This window comes from Platalea leucorodia (assembly GCF_965183815.1).
Source record: "Platalea leucorodia genome assembly, chromosome: 9".
Taxonomy (NCBI): Eukaryota; Metazoa; Chordata; class Aves; order Pelecaniformes; family Threskiornithidae; genus Platalea; species Platalea leucorodia.
Window position 1 is genome coordinate 5,213,245 of NC_138831.1, and position 15,010 is coordinate 5,228,254.

At 63.1% G+C, this 15,010-nt stretch overlaps 2 protein-coding genes across 10 annotated transcripts in view; both read left to right on the plus strand.

Annotated features, from left to right (window-relative positions):
• MTMR14 (myotubularin related protein 14) overlaps nucleotides 1-7,629 on the plus strand; it is a 33,441-nt gene extending 25,812 nt beyond the window's left edge. For 4 of the 7 annotated variants that reach the window (XM_082321094.1, XM_082321096.1, XM_082321095.1 and 1 more), the window contains 2 exons: nucleotides 3,826-3,981; nucleotides 7,280-7,629. In XM_082321094.1, coding sequence (XP_082177220.1) covers nucleotides 3,826-3,981; nucleotides 7,280-7,457 — 334 coding nt within the window. In that variant the 3' untranslated portion in view covers nucleotides 7,458-7,629. The other 3 variants (XR_014229122.1, XM_082321097.1, XM_082321100.1) reach the window with 3 other exon arrangements.
• A 432-nt stretch (nucleotides 7,630-8,061) lies between these two features.
• Nucleotides 8,062-14,580, plus strand: CPNE9 (copine family member 9; the record flags this gene model as incomplete). Of its 3 annotated transcripts, none has more annotated exons than XM_082321102.1 (20): nucleotides 8,062-8,138; nucleotides 9,676-9,716; nucleotides 9,796-9,842; nucleotides 10,113-10,216; nucleotides 10,413-10,452; nucleotides 11,040-11,116; nucleotides 11,310-11,373; nucleotides 11,489-11,592; nucleotides 11,673-11,812; nucleotides 12,109-12,178; nucleotides 12,288-12,363; nucleotides 12,437-12,490; nucleotides 12,604-12,665; nucleotides 12,950-12,996; nucleotides 13,075-13,256; nucleotides 13,383-13,510; nucleotides 13,629-13,731; nucleotides 13,809-13,866; nucleotides 13,948-14,021; nucleotides 14,137-14,580. In XM_082321102.1, the coding sequence occupies 20 exons, from the start codon at nucleotides 8,062-8,064 to the stop codon at nucleotides 14,287-14,289; spliced, it is 1,701 nt and encodes a 566-aa protein (XP_082177228.1). In that variant the 3' UTR covers nucleotides 14,290-14,580. The 3 variants fall into 3 exon arrangements, with proteins under 3 accessions (XP_082177228.1, XP_082177229.1, XP_082177230.1); XM_082321103.1 differs by having other exon boundaries at nucleotides 11,673-11,777; nucleotides 12,137-12,178; nucleotides 14,113-14,580; XM_082321104.1 differs by having other exon boundaries at nucleotides 11,673-11,777; nucleotides 12,137-12,178.
• Nucleotides 14,581-15,010: the final 430 nt, after the last annotated feature.

The window sequence follows — 15,010 nt, forward strand, 5'->3', positions numbered from 1 at the left end:
CACGCAAAGGTGGGAAAGGCTGCCCTTTACTCCAGGTTGCCACAGTCTGCCTGCACGTACGGTACCTACTTAACGCTTCGATTTGAGGCACAGAGCATATGCTGGCAAATGAGCTGCTTCCCAAATAGTCCTAGGTGTGTAGAAATATGTCAGGTGAGCGTAGGTAGCACAGGGCAGGATGAGAGCCTAGCTGCTGGGCACTTGGCACTCGTCTCAATTACGTATTAAGAAAGGGAAGGATCCCTGACTGCTGCTCTGCCTCCGGTATTGGCTCTCCTCTGGTAAGCGAGTGTCCATGTGCTCTGAAATACTCTGTCTTGTACAGCATGTTGCATGGGAAGCGCTGACCTAATTAAAAGGAACCGTTCCAGGCTAAGAGTTGCCAGTTTATGGCCTGCTAGAGGTCCTTCCTTGTGTGAAGGAACAGCTTGCAGCTCATCTCTGTTTTGCTAATCTAATTTTGTTAATCTTGCACTTTTGAGGGAGTTTCTTCCCACTCATGGACCTGAAGAGGTGGAGGTGTGAAGCTCACTTTCATTCGCTTTCTGTCTGCCATTAGATGTCTGTGGCAGAGACTTGACGACTTGCTGTATTTCATCTCTCCTAACCACGTCGGCTTTGCTGGAGTCGTCCGGCTGCTTCCCAAGACCCTCCGTGCTGCCCTCGCAGCTAGCCAGCCTCCGGCGCGGCTGTAATGTGTTGCAAACCTGTTGTTCTTACAGGCTTGGGGACTGGTCCCGGTGCCCCAGCAACCCCAGCTTGCTCTGGGGGCCTCACTGAAGCCCTTTTTGGGCCTCTGCAGGAAGATTTACAAGGAGCCTTCAGGGGCAGAAATAACAGGAAGACTTTCACCTCTAGCATTGACTGGATTGCGCTGGGATACAGTCACCCTAGAGATCTGCTCTTGGTCTCAAGCCAAGCTCAGCTTTTAAGAAGCTCTGCTGCCCTTGCAGTGCAAATGCAAGATTTCCCACACCATGCCTTCCCCGCCTGTCTCACCCAGCCTCGGCCCCTGCTGTGTCTCAAGGCTGTTCAAGACGCTTGTTGGTCATGACGCTTCCTCGGGAGCCTCCCTCGAGAAGGCGTTGGGGATAGAGGGGAAAGTCTCCCACAATATCTTAGCTCTGCTGGCTAGGCTCAGGTATCTAAGCCAGGAGAGAGGTGACCTGGACTCATTGCAGAGTCAATCAGTTTATTCAATTAATCGACAAGTGTTTATTCTGCTGCCTGGAGGGAAGACACAGCATTGGCTGCCTTGAAGTCCCAGACTGCTGTGCTATTAGGTTAGATGTAACTTGACTAAGTTTGCACAGCTGCTTGGTGGGGTCAGGGACCCCAGGAAGGGTTAGAGAACTAGAGAGCCACTGAGAGTCAGTCTTGCAGGAGGCGCACGATGCTTTTATCAGCCTGTCCAAGAAAGGATTCAAGAGGTGACTTGATCCACCTCCAAGAGGTGGTGTAAGGTCAGTCTAATCTTAGCTGACAACCATGGAAGGTGACCAGCAGCTGGAAGCTGAGGCCACACACCCAAAGCAGGAAACAATTTTCTGCTCATTTGCTCTAGTACAGACTCACCTGGCCAGCATGGTCGATGATACTGGGCAAATGGACATTTTTACTGTCCCTGGGGCCCTGGATCATGTCTTGTTCCTTCGCTTGCCACGTGGGCACAGTCTCCTAGGCAGGCTCCTGACGCTACTCTCCCTTTGCAAGAACAGCAGAGCTCTGCTCAGTTCTCTTCACCTTCCCCTGGAGATCCTGCGATAGCCCAAGCCCTCCTCTGCCATCCAGAGTCTCCCTCTTCAAAACCTTTGTTTCTGCCTGGCCCCAAACCTCTCCTCTGTTCAGCAACTCCTTACTTCTCTGGCAGCAATGATGTCCCTGTCTACTTTCAGCCCAAGCCCATTGCCTGTAGACCTCTTTACTGCTTTAGCTCGAGTTCTTGTCACTGCGTGTGACACTCCTGGTTTTCCTGCCTGGCTGTGCTGTGCTCTCAGGGAGGTGACATCCTCTTCTTCCTACTGCGCTTCCAGCGTGGCACCGTGCGCTGGGCCCAAACGCTCTGCCTGCTCTCCTCCATCAAGCTGACTTCCTCGGCTTTATCTCCCAAAGGCAGGGAGAGGGGTAGATGTCACCAAAGAGCTGCTCCCTTTCCCTTACGAATTCTTTGCATCCCAGGGAAGGTTGTCCCTGTCTGATCTCCAAAATGTCTTTCTAAGAGTATATGCTGTAGTTCCACTTTCAATGAAATGGCCTCGTTCTGACTACAGTGTTACGCGCTCTAGGAAAAACACCTTTTTGCAAGAAGGGGTTCTCCCAATACTTAACTCTCACAGCACCTCTCTGAACCTCACTCCTTGGTTCACCGAGCAGCCAGAGCACAAGAGCTGTACACGGCAGGTGAAGCTCTGCCCTTCCCATGTTCTGCTGTGATGCCTTTCCAGAGCGTGAACTTCCAGACGGCGGTGTTACCCCCAAACTGCAGCTGCGGGCACGTTAGCACTGTGATGGGAAGCTGACGTGCAAGGAGCTGTGTGACTTCCCCTTCTCCGCTTGTGCAGCCAGCTCAGGACCACGTTTCAGACTTCTCAAACTTGGCCGTATTGATCAGCCTAGTTAAACGGCAGGCTTGGAATTAGATCGAGATTGCAAATAGGTTTCCCGCTGTGCGTCTCCCCCCACCCTCGCCTTCCAGACTCGCTGAGGTCCTTCTTGCTGTGGGAGATCCTGTCTTTCTAGCTGTTCTCCTGGTCTCTTGGGGAGCAGCTGCAGTGCGCCACTGCTATTCTTAGCTGTGAAGACAGCGTGCAAGTACCTGGCCCAGCAGAGCTGGAGCTGGTGCGCTGCTATCTGCCCAGCAGATCTCAGATAAATTATCCAGAAGATCTTGGTAGTGTGTAATTGAGTAGCTCAGCCACAGGCTGTGCTTCCAGCTATGTACACTCTGCTGTGCAGCGGGGCACGGTAATTGCTTGCTCCCCAGAAGCCAAGAGCTCTGGGTTTGTCTCAAGTGATTGTGCCCTCTTTGAGATTTTGGAGGGACTCCTCAGATTCACTTCTCAGACTTCATGCTTCCTCCTTTCCTGGTGGGAGGTTGCATATATCAAACAATTATCTTCCCTTGGCTATTTTTCCTGTCCTAAAGATGTTTTGCCAGCTGGTTTCTGGTGCAGTCTAACACAGGAATGAAAAGGTCTTCAGATGCTGGGGTGGGGGTGGATGCCCTGGGGACGTCTTGAGCAGTGACTGGCTCTGTTCAGATCTGGCGTTCATGCCTCGGGCTGCCGGACCAAGGATCTCCTAAGTCTTCCTCGGCACTAACCAAGTCACAGCCTTGATTCTCTGTCAGGCCTTGCCGCTGCCCTGGCACTAACCAAGTCACAGCCTTGATTCTCTGTCAGGCCTTGCCGCTGCCCTGGGATGTGCTAACAGCTACAACGAGCAACAGGGGGATGCCCCTCGTACAGCACAGCGGCCGCATCTGTGAGGGATTCGGGGCAGGACGTGCGGTTGCATCTCGCTAACAGGTTTCACAGTTCTGCATGGCCATCTGCTTCTTGCTGGCTCTGTCCTGTCCGGCTCCCGGTGCTCTCCCGCTGCTTTGTCGGCCCCAGCCAGCCTGGCTCTCCCCTCGCTTTCAAAGGAAAGGCTTGGCCGGGGGCCCAGCCAGAGCTGCATGTTGCACCCTGGTCCCGAGAGTGTCAAAGCTGCTGGCGCAGGCGCTGCTGGCGGTCAGCCCGGCGGGTCCCTGGCAGCAGCCTTGGTGACAGGCATGTGGCTGAATGACCTGACTGATCGCGCCGTCTCCCTCTCTCTCTGCCCCAGATCGGCGGACCATTCTCTGCCCGGATCTTCCGTTTCCACAGACTTTGGCAGCTGGCAGATGGTGACAGGGTGTGGCAGTATTCGGGAGCAGGCAATCCTGAGCGCAGACGCCTCTCTCCCTTGCAGCTTCCCGGATGAGTTCCCTAGCACTTGCCTGTAAGTGTCTCAAACACAGGATTTCTCCTTGGGTCTCTCGGCTGGCTGCGAGCGCTGGAACTTTTATCACCCTGGCACTTTCGAAGAAGCCTGGGAGCCCATAACAAGCTGTCCCGTCTTCCCCGCCTTGATGCTTTCCATCCAGAAACTGAGTCGCTGAGCACTCTTTGCTTATGCTGAACTTGGAAAGAAACCTGCATTTTCTCTGCCTAATGACGGGGGGGCACTTTGGTTTCTGTAGGAAGAAGAGGCTTTTCTCTCTTCCTTGAAGATGCTGAATTTGGGCATAATCGAGTGCATTTGAGGATGCATGCTTGTCAGGACAGGACTGGTAACCCAGATTTTCTTGCTTTTGGATCTTGCTCGTCTCCATCTCCCTGCTGGGTTCAGATTCTTTCTGCAGTAAGAGAGGGGCTTTCCTTCTGTCACCTCGACTTTTGTCTGACCACGCGCAGCATCATTTGCAGGTGCTGCGTCTGGCCAGTGCAGAGCAGCAGAGACCCTCCATCTTGCCGTGTAAAATGGCTGGGAGGCAAATGTTCCTCCCCAGATAGAAAGCCACCTCTGTGGAAGCTTGAAAGACAGGAGACACGCTTTAATTGCTGTTAGAGGAGAACCTTGGCATGTGCCTTCAGGCTGCAAACTCTCCATCAAGAAACTGAAATGGCAGATCAGGGGCTGCTGCTAGCTAGCTGTGCTGGAGCTGTGCTGCCAAACGCTTGCGGTCCCTTACCGAGGTCTGAGTACGTGCTTTGGAGGCAGAGGGCAAGCGACGTGAAAACCAACGTCTCCTGTGAGGCAGGCTGGCTGCCCTGGCTTGCCTTCTCGTGTGGCTGCGTGCCGTGCTGCTGAGCAGAGCAGCCGCTCCTAAGTTATGATTCAGCTACGAGACCCATGAATTGGCAGATCGAAGAATTGCGAGGGATGTCGGACATGGCCTGGCTGGGATTTGCTCCCCTCCTTTCACGAGGACACGCTGTGCTGCTCCTGTAGTAGTTTGGAGATCGTTGAAGGAGTAGAAAGGACTGAAGGACAGGCGGCTGGAGTAGCGACTGCTTTACTGTGCCCTGAACCTGGCTCTGGCTGTGCTTGGTGGCTGCTGATCACCAGCAAGTTGTTGCTGCCCTTCTTGGAGCTGGATCTAACATCCGAGTAGGGAATTCAGTAGAGAGAAATGCGTTTTGAAGTTGAGCTCTGAATCTGCCTGTGCTGAGACCGGAGGCTCATGCGGTTTGGAGTCCGGCTGCTTGGGACAGCTGGGTTCAAAGGGAGGGGAAGAGCGGCGGTGCTTCTCCCTTGGGTGTGCAGCAGATGCTGCGAGTGCTTCACCCCGTTCAGCCCTTCCCTGGAGCTGTGGGGTGCTCGAGCGCTCGACTGCGGGTGCTGGGACGGACCAGGCGCTGTTTGGAAGGGGTAAAGAGCTCCCAAGGACGTTGCATTGAGCTTGACCCAGGGCCTCCACACGCTCTCTGCTCTGCATCAGCTCTGTTTGCTCAGGAGCCCATTGTGGTTTTAGCCCAGTTTTTTCGCAGCCCAGCGCAGTATGAGTTTTGGGAAAATTAAATTCCATTTAAGTTCCCACTTTACATCTCAGCTGGCAGCAGCTCGATGAAGGTACGCTTCTCACAGCCTACTTCCTCGTGCTTGTGTGGGGCTTGTCAGGGCTTAGTTAGAGCTGGGGCTTTGACAGCCTCCTCTCATCCTGCACCCCAAGCTGCAGACGAGCGGGCAGGCCGTAGGAAGTGTAGCGGGGCAGAGCGCCGTGGATTTGGCAAGGAAAGGCGACCTGCCTCCCTGGTTGAACTGCTCAGAGTGAAACGGTGCAGCCGGGCTGCAGGGCTTGGTGGCGGGCAGCGGCCGGCTGCTTGACCCTGTGCCTTGGAGCGTCTCACTCCATGAAAGAAACCTAAAAATGTAAATACAAAATCTGCCCTGTAAAGAGGTGCGAGAGCCAGAAGACACGGGACCTAACTGCTGCACGCCCTCGCTTACCTCTGCGTGTGACATTTAAGATCGCTGTACTCGGGTGCAAGTAAGTCCCGCTTTCATGTAGCTTATTTTTAATGCTAGCAGGTTTGCGAGTTCTGCGTCCTAATTAGGTTGCCAAAAAGCATCTTTTTAATGTGTTTAGATATGTTGCTTTTTTCCTTTGCCCTCCGGCTTCTCTTTATTATCAGACACTGTAAACAGCGGCCCGGTTGGCTGCCGCGGCATCGCTTGCTGTTTATAGGCCTCCCACCATATCCTCTTGCTGCTGTTTCCGGACCGAAGCTGTTGGCTGTGGGTGGTTAGCACTTCCATTCAAATTAGCTGTGCCAATTTATAGCCGGCCCAGGCGCTGGAGAGATTAAAGAGAATTTTTTATGGGGAAGGTTCGCGCTGTGCCCTTGGAGTGACCTTTGAGGAACGTCTTATTCTCTCTGGGAACCACCGGCGCGTCGCAGAGGGGCCCCAGCAAGAGCCCGTTTCGGGCCGGAGAGCTTGGAACAGCTGCCTCTGAACCCTAGTCTTGCTTTCCCCTACTCCCTCGGCTGAAATATCGCCTTCCCTCTGCTCTCTTCCCCGCACCGTTCCAGGTGCATGGATCAGCTGGAGAGGAGAGCAGGCCCCGGGGGGAAGCAGTGCCCTACTCTGCACGCAGCCCTCCTGCTTGCAGAGAGCAGCCATGCTGGGGAGCAGAAGTAAAACGCCGCTCGGCTCTCCCCTTTCCACGGCTGGAGCGCTCCTTGGGGCTTTTGTCACCTCGTCTGCCCCCTCCCATCCCCCCCTTCCCCAAAGCCGCCTGTGCTGGCATGAGCGCGAGAGGCTGGGGCCGGTGGAAGCGAGGGACGGTCGCAAATAGATTGGAAACGACCATCCAGCCGCAGCACGTGGGGACAGGCTCCGTCTGGGAATGCTGTGCGAGGAAGGGAGGGAGCCGGCGCAGGGGCTGACGTCAGTCAGCACCCGCTTGGCAAAAGCGGCGCTTTCGGTGTGCGCCGTGGCCTCGTAAGCACCGTGGTGGGGGGAGAAACTGGCGGGGAGGTAGCGAAGGAGGAGACCGAGGGGAGAGCAGGAGGCTGGGGCTGCGAGAGGCTCCATGGGAGAGGGTTGGGTTGGGTTGGGTTGGGTTGAGCAAGAGGGCGGTGGCACCAGCTGCTGTAGCTGGAGCCTCTTGGGGCTGACACTGGAGCCAGCTGAGCACCGTGGCCCTGCCGGTGCCACGGACAGAGCCCCAGCCTTGCTGCCAGCCAGGAGTGAGAGCTGGGACGGGGAGAGGGATGGCCGCAGTCGCTGACCTTCCCCTTCTCTCTCCTAGGCTGGTGTCAGCAAGCGACCGCGAGTCCCGCCTGGAAGAAGTGCGTTCCGCCTTTCTGGCCAGCTACAGCCGGACCATCGGTCTGAAGGCCGTGCCCCCCAGCCCCTCGGGGGCCATCGGCGGCCTCCTCGAGCAGTTCGTGCGAGGCGTGGGACTGAGAGGCAGCAGCACGCTCTGAGCGTGACCTTCCCGGACCCCTGGCTGGAGACCCAGGACCTGGCGGGGTCCCCCCTACCCGGGACCCCGATTCCCGGATCGGGGGCACCTGCAGCACCCAGCACCCACCACCAGCCACCCCTGCCCGGGGCTGGGGGAGCGTGGGGGGCTCCGGCGAGTCTCCGCAGTAAAGACACCTGAGCTGTGCCCTCTCCTGCCTCCTCTCTGGGCTGCGGGTGGGGGGGAGCGGCCGGGGGGCGGCGGAGGAGCCGGTCGGCGGGAGCCGCTCGCTATAAATAACCCGGCCCACGCTCCGGGAGCGGCGGCACCGAAATAGCACCGAGCCGGGACCGGGAGGGAGCCCCCGGCGGGGCGGGAGTCGGGGCTGAGCCTCCGTGGCAGCGGGATGGGGAACGGAGCCGAGTGCGGGGGGTCCCGGCGGGGCTGAGCCGGGCCGAGCCGTCGGGGGTCGGGGCAGCGCCGGTGCCCGGGGCGGCGCTGGGGCCGCCGTGCCCGTGCCCGTGCGGTGCCGTGCGGTGCCGTGCCCGCCCCCGGGCGTGCCCGCCTCGGCGGCGCGGGAGGAGGCGGCGCGGAGCGGCGGCGGCGGCGGCGGCGGCCGGGCGGGGATGGCGTCTCCGGGAGCGCTGGAGCCGGCGGCCGGCAGCGTACCGGGCACCAAGGTGGAGCTCACCGTGTCCTGCCGGTGAGCAGGGAGCGGGGCGGGGGCCGGTAACCGGACACGGGTGGGTGCGAAACGCGTGGGGATGTGCTGCGGGGTGCCCGTGTCCCGCAGCATCCCGCTGCCCGCCGGTCAGCCCCCGGCCGCGGGTGGGGTGGGCTGCGGGTCCCCCCTCGCTCCCCGGGTACCGCTCGGTGCCACGGCGGGCGTCCAGCAACCCCTCTGCCCGGCTGTCACCCGTGGGGAGAGGTCCCGTCCCCACCGGGGGATGCCGGCACCGGGCACGGCTCCGCGGCGCGGCTGCTCGGAGGGACCCGCTGCCCTGCCCCGGGGCCGGGGTGCGGGATGGCCCCACTCGGGGGGAGGCAGGCTGCAGGCAGGCTGCCCGGCCCCGTGAGCCCCGTGGGAGGCGGCAGGGCCGGGAGCGGGTCAGCGAGCGGCCCGCGGTGGGACGGGGGCTGCGGGAGAGGTGCTGCTCGCTGCCTCCGGCTCCGGGAGGGGTCCACGGGGCAAGCGGTGGCTGCTGAGGCAATCTGTCGGTGGCTAAATATAGCCCGGCAGCGGCACCGCTGCCCTCCTTGCCCATGGCCGGGGGTCCTGTCCCCAGGGACTGGCACCAGCAGCCTCCTGGGCAGCAGCATCCCCTATGCCGGGGGTCAGGGGAGGCCTGCGGCCGCCCCGCAAAGCCCCCCTGCCCAGCCGGGCAGCTCCGGCACGGCCCCGAGCTCTGCGAACTCCGGTCTGGGCCAGGGGCTGCTGTGCCCCCTCCCTGCGGCTGAGCCCCTGCCCTCCCTGCCGGCTCCTCGGGGCTGCGGGGCCCTGCGGCCTGGCATCTCCGGGCAGGGGCCGGGGTTCGCTCCTGGAGACAGCCCGCGGCAAGGGCAGGCTTTGCCTTCGCAGCCCCCCAAGAGCTCAGCCCCGTCCAGGGCTGTTGGAGGAGCCCTGGGGGTCTCCCCCCCCTGCACCCCCAGCCCTGTGCGCTGGGGCCGGGGGAGCCGGCTGAGCCCCACAGCCCCTGGCCGTGCCCCAGCCCACCCTGTGCGGCCACCCCAGGGGTGCGGGAAGGATCCCAGCGGAGCCGGTTGCAGCCCCCGGCACTTCCCGGTGTCACACCGTGCAAAGGACGAGGATCAATCGCTCTGCTGGCGGCTGCGTCGGGGGCGCAGAGCTGGTCCCTGCCAGCTGCCCAGCCCCTGCTCTGTGTCTCCTTTCTTCTCACTTCTGCGCCCCGCCATTAGCCACGCTCCCGCTGCCGGGGTGCGGCGGGCACTCAGCCGGCGCTGGCGGCACGGGGAAAGGTTTCATCCTCTAAATGGGTTCCCTGTCATGTTCAATCATTGTCAGCGCTGGAGAGGCTGCTCCCCGCTCATCCCACTGTCCCGCTGAACCTTGCGGTGGGAGCCAGCACGTCCCCCCAGGTTGCCGGGGCTCTTGGCCCCGGGTGCCGGCATGGCCTTGCCACACGGTGCCATCCCCTGATCGGGTGGGAGGACGTGGGGACCCGCTGTGGAGCCGGGTGGGCGGCACCCAGGGTGGCTCACGCCCGGCTTTGTCCCCCCAGGAACCTGCTGGACATGGACACCTTCTCCAAATCTGACCCAGGTGGGTGGTGGGACCAGGCAGGGGGCACGGCACGGGAACGGCACGGCACGGCAGCCCGGCTCTGCTCCTCTCTCCGTAGTGGTGGTCCTCTTCGTGCAGGGCTCGGGGAGCAGCGAGTGGAAGGAGGTGAGCGCAGCCCCTCTTGCCGGGTCCCTGGAGAGGCTCCCAGCCCCGTGCCGGGGGTGCTGCCGCCCCCAGTGCCCCCGTTCCTGGCTAATCCCCGGCTGGGTTAAACGGGCCCATATGGCCACCTGCATCCACGCTAATGATCCCTCCACGTCCACGCTAATGATCCAGCCCCGCCGGCAGTGCTAATCCCCTCCGCCGGGATTAGCGCCGGGGCAGCTGCGCTGGGGAAGGGTCCGGGGGGGGCCACCCTCACCCCTCTCCCTGCAGTTCGGGCGCACCGAGGTGATCGACAACACCCTGAACCCCGACTTCGTCCGCAAGTTTGTCCTCGACTACTACTTCGAGGAGAAGCAAAACCTTCGCTTCGACGTGTGAGTGGGGCGGCCGGGGAAGGGATTGGCCCCAGCTCGGGGTGGAACAAAGTGCCGAGTCGGTAATAAATAAGGATAATAAATAAGAATAAATAAGGATAATAAATAAGGATACAGTGGCGAAAAGCACGGGTGGGTGGGGGACGCAGGGCACCCCCTCAGGCACCGGCTCAGGGCTCTGCTCTCCCATCACCAGCTACAACGTGGACTCCAAGAGCTGCTCCATTTTAAAGCAGGTGAGCGCAGCCCGTGTCGGGGGGACGCGCGATGGGGCACCCCGAGGCCGTGCCCCGTGCGGGTGCTGTCGGGGGGGACAGGTACCCCCAGCCTCGGGGGGCTCTAACCCGCTCTCCATCTCTCCGTGCCCCATGGGGACTGGCAGAAGGTAGGTGCCCACCGTGCACCAGCCAGGGGCCAGGACACACACAGGGATGGCTTTTGGGGTGCAGGGTGGGTGTAGGGTGGCCCGAGGGGTGCAGGATGGGTTCAGGGCATATGGGGTTGCTCTGGAGGGATGGGTCCGGGGCATGTGGGGCGGTTCTGCGGGGACACAGGGTGGGTCCAGGGCCTGTGGGCTGGCTCTAGGGGCACAGGATGAGTCCAGGGTACATGGAGTGGGCACCTGGAGTGGTCCTGGGGGTGCAGGATGGGTCCTGGGCTGGGGGGTGGCTCTTGGGGCACAGGTTCAGGGTACTTGGGGTGGCCCTGGGGCAGGGTGGCTGTGGGTCCCACGGGTGCTTTGGGAGGGCAAGGGGCGGCTGTGGGTGGTGGGGGGCTGGGGCCGGAGCCCCCGGGGTCTCACGGCGCTGTGCTGGGGGCACAGGATTTCCTGGGGCAGGCGTTCGTGGCGCTGGGGGAGGTGATCGGGTCCCAGCGGGGCCGCCTGGAGAGAGCCCTCACGTGAGTCCCGCACCGTGTCCCCAGCCACCGTGTCCCCAGCCACCCGCCCCGCGGGACCCCTCCCTGCATGTCCCCTGCTGGGGACACCGGCCACGCTGCCAAATGCCAGCCGTGGGCCACGAGCCCCAACCCCACCTCCTGCCCCTGTCCCGTCCTCCTCGTCCCCAAGCTGACTGGGTGCCTCTGGTCCCAGGGGGGTCCCAGGGAAGCGGTGCGGGACCATCCTGCTGCTGGCCGAGGAGCTGAGCAACTGCCGGGTGAGTGCCCGTGTCCTGGCAGCGGCGAGGCGAGGGCTGCGCGGCCCCCCTGGCGCAGGCGGCTGCTGGGGCCGGGGGCGAGGAGACGGCCAGCGGTGATGGTCCTTGTCCCCAGGACATCGTCACGATGCAGCTGTGCGCCAACAAGCTGGACAAGAAGGACTTCTTCGGAAAATCCGACCCCTTCCTCGTCTTCTACCGCAGCAACGAGGACGGCACGTGAGCGCGGGGGGCCGGCGGGGCGGGCAGGGTGCCAGCGGCACCGTACGGCGCACCCCGACCCTGCCCTGTCCCTGCAGCTTCACCATCTGCCATAAGACGGAGGTGGTGAAGAACACGCTCAACCCGGTGTGGCAGCCCTTCACCATCCCCGTGCGCGCCCTCTGCAACGGCGACTACGACCGGTACGGGGACGGGGGCAGCCGTGGGGCCAGAGCGGGTATGAGCATCTCCTTCGCGGGTTTGGCCCCGCAGCCGCAGGCAGCTCAGAATTGGGTCTTTATTGGTTTTTTTTTTCTTCTTTTGCAACCCAAATTACATAAAGGCATCCCCCTCCTTTCCAGGGCCCCCGCCATGACCCAAATTTCCCGCTTCCCTCCCGGCAGAGACAAGGGCTGGGCAGGCGGGGCGGCTCTGCCGGCGGCTGGCAGAGAGGGTGCTCGCTGGTGGGGTGCTGCGGGGCTGGGTGTCCCCAAACCCGGGGGCCGGCGGGGGCCGTGCCAGCCAGGCTGGCAGCTCACCCTCTGCCCACCTTTGCTTTTAGGACGGTGAAGATAGATGTGTACGACTGGGACCGGGACGGGAGGTGAGGCCGTGCCCATAGGGTGGCAGGGGACATCAGGGTGCCGCCACCACTTCCCGGGGTGCCCCTCAGTGGGGTGCCTGGCCGTGCCGACCCCACGCTCCTCCCGCAGCCACGACTTCATCGGAGAGTTCGCCACCAGCTACCGGGAGCTCTCCCGAGCGCAGAGCCAGTTCACGGTGTACGAGGTAGGGCAGGGGGCCGGGGCGGGGGGCTGGAGGGGCACCCCACACTGGGGCTGACCCACCCCTGCGCCCGCAGGTGCTGAACCCCAGGAAGAAATGCAAGAAGAAGAAATACGTGAACTCCGGCACCGTGAGTGGGGCTGGGGCGCTCCTGGGGCTTCTGCCTGCGGGGGGCCAGGTCTGACCCCCCTCCCATGCCCACTAAAGAGGGGGGTCCGGGTCTGACCCCCCCTGTGCCTGCAGGTGACGCTCCTCTCCTTCTCTGTCGAGTCCGAGTTCACCTTCGTTGACTACATACGGGGCGGGTGAGTGGGGGGCCGGGTGCCCCCCGGCTCCCCGAGACCCCCCACGGGCGAGGGTCTCGGGGCGAGGACGGCGGTGACGGTGCAGGTGCAGCCTGGGGGTGACGAGGGGGCGGTGGGGCTGGGGAGGGGGGGAAGGACGGCGGCCCTGGGCTGTGGGGTGGTGGCTGGGGAAGGGGGGACCCAGGCAATGGGTCCTGGGGGGGGAGGACACGCCATGCCGTGGGGCTGGAAGATGGCATCCCCGCGCCGTGGGGCCGGCAGCCTCCCTCGCTCTCCCCCCCAAGGACGCAGCTGAATTTCACCGTCGCCATTGACTTCACGGCCTCCAACGGTGAGTGCCGGTGGCCTGGGGGGGGGTATCCCCATCGGCACGGCCACGGGGCAGGTGCCGACGGGCGCTGTGCCGCAGGGATGCCATCGCAGCCCACCTCGCTGCACTACGCGAGCCCCTACCAGCTGAGCGCCTACGCCCTGGCACTCAAGGCGGTGGGGGAGATCATCCAGGACTACGACAGTGACAAGCTCTTCCCCGCCTACGGTTTCGGTGCCAAACTCCCACCCGACGGCAAGATCTCCCACCAGTTCCCCCTGGTGCGCCCAGGGGTGGGGGGGAACACGGGGGTGGGGGTGCCCAGAGCAGCTGCCGGGGCATCCCACAGCCCGGGGGGGACACTGGGAGCCGTGGTCCCCCTCCAAGTGCCCGTCGCCATCCCCCAGAACAACAACGCGGACAACCCCAGCTGTGCCGGCATTGAGGGCGTGCTGGAATCCTACCTCCAGAGCCTGCGCACCGTCCAGCTCTACGGTCCCACCAACTTCGCCCCCGTCATCAACCAGGTGGCTGGGTGAGCGCCGGGGGACTCTGTCCCCTTTGCTGTCCCCAAATGCCACTGGTCCCACAGTGGGGCTGGCTGCCCCACAGCGGTGGGACTGCTGGAGGGACCCCGTCCCTTGTCCCCATAGGGCGGCCGCCCAGGTGACCGACGGCTCGCAGTACCACGTCCTCCTCATCATCACTGATGGCGTCATCTCCGACATGCTGCAGACCAAGGAAGCCATCGTCACCGTGAGTGCACCCTCATCGCCATGAGTTCACCCCAGGCTGGGTGCTGCCCCGGCTGCCACCCTGCCTCTGCTCCACAGGCTTCCGCCTTGCCCATGTCCATCATCATCGTGGGAGTGGGTCCGGCTGAGTTTGAGGGTGAGTTGGGAGTTGGGGACACCAGGGAAGGGGGATGGAAACACCACTGAGGCTTGGTGACACCGGCTGCCACCCCCCCAGCCATGGAGGAGCTGGATGGTGACGAGGTACGGGTGTCTTCCCGGGGACGCTACGCCGAGAGGGACATCGTACAGGTAACACCGGCATTGAGCCCGGTCCCACCACGGGAGAGAGATGCTCAGCCCCTCGCTGACCCCCGCAGCCGCAGGGTTGTTTCCAACCACACCGCAAAACTTCTTTCCCTCGAAGTTTGTGCCGTTTCGGGATTACGTGGACGACTCTGGAAACCAGGTGCTGAGCATGGCTCGCCTGGCCAAGGACGTGCTGGCCGAGATCCCCGAGCAGCTGCTCTCCTACATGAAGACCCGCGACATCAAGCCTCGCCGGGCAGACCCCCAGTAGCCCCTCCACGGGCCGTGGGGCCGGCCGGTGGGGCGAGGACGCGCGTCACGTTTCTTCTACCGATGGCCAAAGCTTAGCCGTGGAGATGTGGCCACCGCAAGGGCGATAATCAGCTGGTGAACCAGGCTGGGACCTTCTTCTTCTGGCAGCCAGACCACGGGGCTGGACGTCCCCGGGGTGGCTCAGACTGTACCGTCCCTCAGCCCCGGCAGCGCCGGTGCCGTGGGGCTGTTGGGGTGCCGTGGGGCTGTTGGGGTGCCGTGGTGTGGCCCTTCCCCGGCACGGAGGCCGACCCTGGGGCTGGGTGCATGCCGGGGGTCCCAGCCCCGCCAAAATCCTTGGAGCAGGGGGGGTTTCACCCCGCTCCTGCCTGCGCCCCATTCCTGCCTGCGCCCTGCTCCTGCCTGCACCCTGCTCCTCCGGCGCCGGTGCCCCATTGCCCGCCCCACGCCTGCCCCACAGCCGGGGGGGGGGCCACGGGGCTGGGCCCCACGGCCGCGGGGCGCCGCAGGGGCCCGGCCCCACCGCCGGGAGGGCAGCCGGGGTCTGTACCGCGTTACCGACTGTAAATAAACCGCTCCAACCGGGCCCGCCGCCGCGCTGGGGCCGGGGCGGGGCTCCGGGCGCTGCCTGTGATTCGGAGCGGCAGATTCGTCTCAAGCGGCGCGGCGCGGCCCGGCCCCCCCCCGCCGCGGCCTTCCCGGGACCTCCCCGCTCCCGC